At 73.5% G+C, this 3,876-nt stretch overlaps 1 protein-coding gene across 1 annotated transcript in view; it reads right to left on the bottom strand.

Moving 5' to 3' along the window:
• Positions 1–1,255: 1,255 nt before the first annotated feature.
• The window catches only part of H696_02130 (hypothetical protein), a gene marked incomplete at its 5' end in the record, with an annotated part of 4,534 nt that continues 1,913 nt past the window's right edge, over positions 1,256–3,876 (bottom strand). Inside the window, one exon of the mRNA XM_009496026.1 lies at positions 1,256–3,864. Within this exon, the coding sequence (XP_009494301.1) occupies positions 1,492–3,864 (2,373 nt within the window). The 3' untranslated portion in view covers positions 1,256–1,491. The remainder of the gene's footprint in view (positions 3,865–3,876) is intronic.

Here is a 3,876-nt window from a genome sequence, read left to right as displayed (position 1 = left end):
GAGGGGGGTGCGCTTGTGTTGGGTGTGTGTGTGTGTTTTTGGAGCGGGGGAGGGGAAGCTTCCTCGGGAAGGGGAAACTTCTCACGGCACGGCCATGCTCTGGCGGCCGGGCGGGCGGTTGGAGGAGGGAGGAGGATATGAGCAAGATGGGGGCTGCCGATGGCCCCGAGGCGGGCCCTGGCGGTGGACTCCTTCTTGTGGGGGAGGTGTCGCGCCCGGGGCCAAGCCTCGCTGAGACAGGGAACGAGACAGAATGCGGGGGCAAGCGGGGGGGAGAGAGGCAGGGGGAGGGAGAGAGGGAGAGACTCCACAGTCATGGGCTCGGGGTTTTCGTCGCACGCCTCTCGGCCACGACTGGCCCAGGGCAGGGCAGCAGCGAGGGGGCCCTCCACCTGCCGGCTGGCGCCGATAGCCATACCCACACACACGCGCGCGCGTGCGCGCGCCAGGATCGACGGGGATGCTCGGCGAGGTGCCGGCCCGACCCTGGCGCCCAGGATTGGGCGCCCGGGCGGCGAGGTGGGACGACAAAAACAACAACAACAACAACAAGCAGGACGGGGAAAAAAAGAACAAAAAAGGGCAGCTTCCGGGCGCACGCCCGCCGATCGCCAACGACGGGCAGGGCGGGCGGGGGGGCCGCGGCTCCGGCCGGAAAACAACAATCGCCCCTGGGGTAGGGGCGATGGGGGCGAGGGAAAACCAACGACGCCCCCCCTCCCTCGCCACCGCCACCGCCACCGCCAGCGCCGCCAAGGGGAGGAGATCGCACGCGAGCCGCCGCCGAGCGACGCCAGGACCTGAAAGTGGGTACCACGCCACGGGCACCGGGTGCCGGTGTTCGTCCGCCGCGGGCCGGCCCTCCTTCTCTCTGTCTCCCGGCCTCCTCCAGCGGCCTCTGTCAACCGGCGTCAACCGGGCCCAGGACGAGCGGTCCCTGGGTCCCTGGGCCCCGCCCCCCCCCCCGTGCTTGGCGTGCGATCGCGCGCCAGCCGTCCCTCCCCGGGGCGTCCAACCCTAACCCACGAGCGCGCCAACGTCTAGGGTTGGAAAACCGCGATCGGCGCACCCTGTGGGCTGACCGCGCCCCCGGGTCTCGTGCCCCGCCCCATCCCAGGATCCGCCATTTTTGCGCGAGCGCGCCGCCGCCCCCCCCCCCCCCCCCCCCCCCCCCCGCATACGCCGGCTTCCCCGGTCGAGCAAGAGAGAGGGAGAGAGAGGGACATCGGCCGGGCACCGACCGCGGCAGGGAGGACACGAAGGGATCTGGGTGTATTGTCATTTGCCCCGGGCCCAACAATCGGCGCATGGGGCAGGCTGCCCTTTCGGTCTGCCGGCCAGGTGGTTTTCTCGCCGCCCACCCCCGGCGCCCCGCGGGATCTAGCGGCATGCGCACGGCCGCCCGCGAGCAGGGGCCTCGCCAGCGCGCACATTGGCCGGCGCCCCGGCTGCACCGCGCCTCCGGTCCCGGCCCCGGTGCTCGGCTCTTCATCACCAGATGCCCAGCAGGCCGCCGATGGTGCCATCCGCCGCGGCGCTGTCCCGCAGGCGCTTCTCCTCCTCGGGCGACAGTTCCAATAGGGTGGCCATGGCCGGCACCAGGGCCGGGCGCAGGGTCCGCTGCTCGATGAAAGTCAGCACCGTGTGCTTGAGGTAGGCGCGGGACTCGGGCGGTGCGGCGACCATGGCGCCGGTGCCGGCGCCAGCGCCACCACCGGCAGCACCAGCCGCCAGCGAAGCCGACGACCCGCCGGCCGACGAGGCCACCGATCCCGGGCCCGCGGTCGATGGCTCGGACCCGGACCCCGGCACCAGCGGCACGTCGTACAGCTGCAGATCCCCGGCGCGGCGGAGCTCCTCGCGCAGGCTCTTATCCAGGGCACGGGCGCGGGCTTCGGCCGAGCGGGCTTGCTCGCGCGCGGCCTCGGCCCCGGCCTCGGCCCCGAGGGCCCGCTGCTCGGCCGCCTCGGCCGTCTCCTCGGCCCACTGGAGGCGCTCCTCCAGCTGGGCGGCCTCCTGACGAGCGGCCTCCTGGGCCCGCTCGGCCTCCATGCCGGCGTCGGCCGCCGCCACCAGGGCCTGCTCGTAGGCCTGGCGCACGGACTGCAAGTCGGCCTCCAGCGCGGCGACCGCCGCCTGGGCGGCCTCCAAATCGGCCCGGAGCTGCGCCTGCCCGGCGGTCAGCTCCCCCCGGACACGCTCCAGCGTTTGCTGGTGCTGCTTTTGCTGGTGCGCCAGGCGCTCCTGCACCGAGGCCCGGAGCTCGTCCACCCTGAGGGAGTGCTCGGTCCGCAGGTTTTCCAGGGCCAGGGCGTGGCGATTGCGCTCGGCCTCCAACTGCCCGGCGGCTTGGGCCTCCCCACGAGCCAGCGACTGCTCGGCCTCGGCCAGGGCCTGAGCCACCAGCGAATCGGCCTCCGACCGAGCGGCCTCCACCTCGCGCCGGGCCTGCTCCCGTGCATCGGCCATCTGCCGGTCAAGGTCCTGCTGCAGCTGCTCCGTCTGCCGCGCATGGGCGTCTTGCTGGGCGGCCAGCGCGGAGCGGTGCTGCTCGGCAGCCGTGGCGGCCGCCTGCTCGGCTGCCTGCTCGGCCTCCGCCAGCTGGCGCTGGAGCTGCTTGGCCGCCTGCCGGGCCTGGGCCAGGCGCTCGCCCAACCCCCGGCGCTCCTCCTCGGCCGCCTGGAGCTGCTTGTCCTGCTCGGCCAGTTGCTTGGTCTGCGCGGCCAGCTGCCTGTCCTGCTCGGCCAGCTGCTTGACCTGCTCGGTCACAGCGGCCTGCTGCTGCTTCAGCTCGCCACGCGCCCGCAGGAGCTCGGCCTCCAGGCTGGACACGGCCAGGCGCAGGGCCGCCGCCTCGTCGCCAGCCGCCCCGGACTCGCGGGCCAGCTGCGCCAGGTGCGCCTCATGCTCGCGAGTGGCCAGGTCCAGCTTGCTCTGGAGCTCGGTCACCTGGACCGCGTGCGCCTGCTCCGCCTCCCGAAGCCGAGCCTGTAGGGCGCCTGCCTCGGCCTCCTGCGCGTGGGCTAGCTCCTGCAGCTGGGCCTGCAGGTCACCGTGCTTGTGCTCGGTCGCTTCCAGCTGGGTTTGCAACTCCCCGCGCGCCTGGAGGGCCGTCCCCAGCTCGGCCTCAAGCCCAGCATGCTTTTGAAGGGCCGCCTCCAGCTCGGCTTCCAGGTCCGCTTGCCGACCGGTGGCCGCGTGAATCTTGCCCTCGAGGATGGCCACCTGGGCGGCGTGCCGGTCGGCCGCGGCCTGGAGCTCGGCCGCCAGGGCGCCGGCCTGCTCCGAGCCACCCGCCGCCATGGCCGCGAGCTGGCCCTCTAGGGAGGCCACTTGGCCGGTGTGCCGGTCGGCCGCGGCCCGGAGCTCGGCCTTCAGGGAGGCCACTTGGCCGGTGTGCTGCTCGGTCAAGGACTGGAGCTCCCTTTGGAGAGCGCCATGCCGCTCGCCGGCCGCCTGGAGCTCCGCCTCAAGAGCCGCCACCCGGGCGGCATGCTGGTCGGCGGCCGCCCGGAGCTCGGCCTCCAGGGCCTCGGCCGAGGCGCCCCGCTCGACCGGGGCCGCGTCGGCCACCAGGCCAAGGGCGCGCGCCGCACGCAGCGACTCCAGCTCGGCGGCCAGGAGGTCCCGCTCGTAGAGGGCCCGGTCCAGGGGACCCAGCGCCGCCAGGTCGCCCTCATCCGGCAGCGGCCGTGACAGGTCGGTCACGAGCTGCATGCTGCCAGAAGGGGCCGGAGAGCTGACGGATCGGGGGCTGGCCTCGGCCACCGGGCGGAGCTCCTGCTCGAGAGAAGTGCGGATCTCCTGCTCGATGGAAGCACGAGCATCGATCTCAATCATGGTGCGCAGGTCCTCCTCGATCGACTGGCGCAGGTC

Source organism: Fonticula alba (assembly GCF_000388065.1).
Source record: "Fonticula alba strain ATCC 38817 unplaced genomic scaffold supercont2.3, whole genome shotgun sequence".
Classification (NCBI taxonomy): domain Eukaryota; order Rotosphaerida; family Fonticulaceae; genus Fonticula; species Fonticula alba.
The sequence above is the reverse complement of the archived record's forward strand: the minus strand, read 5'-3'. Positions and strand labels throughout refer to the sequence as shown.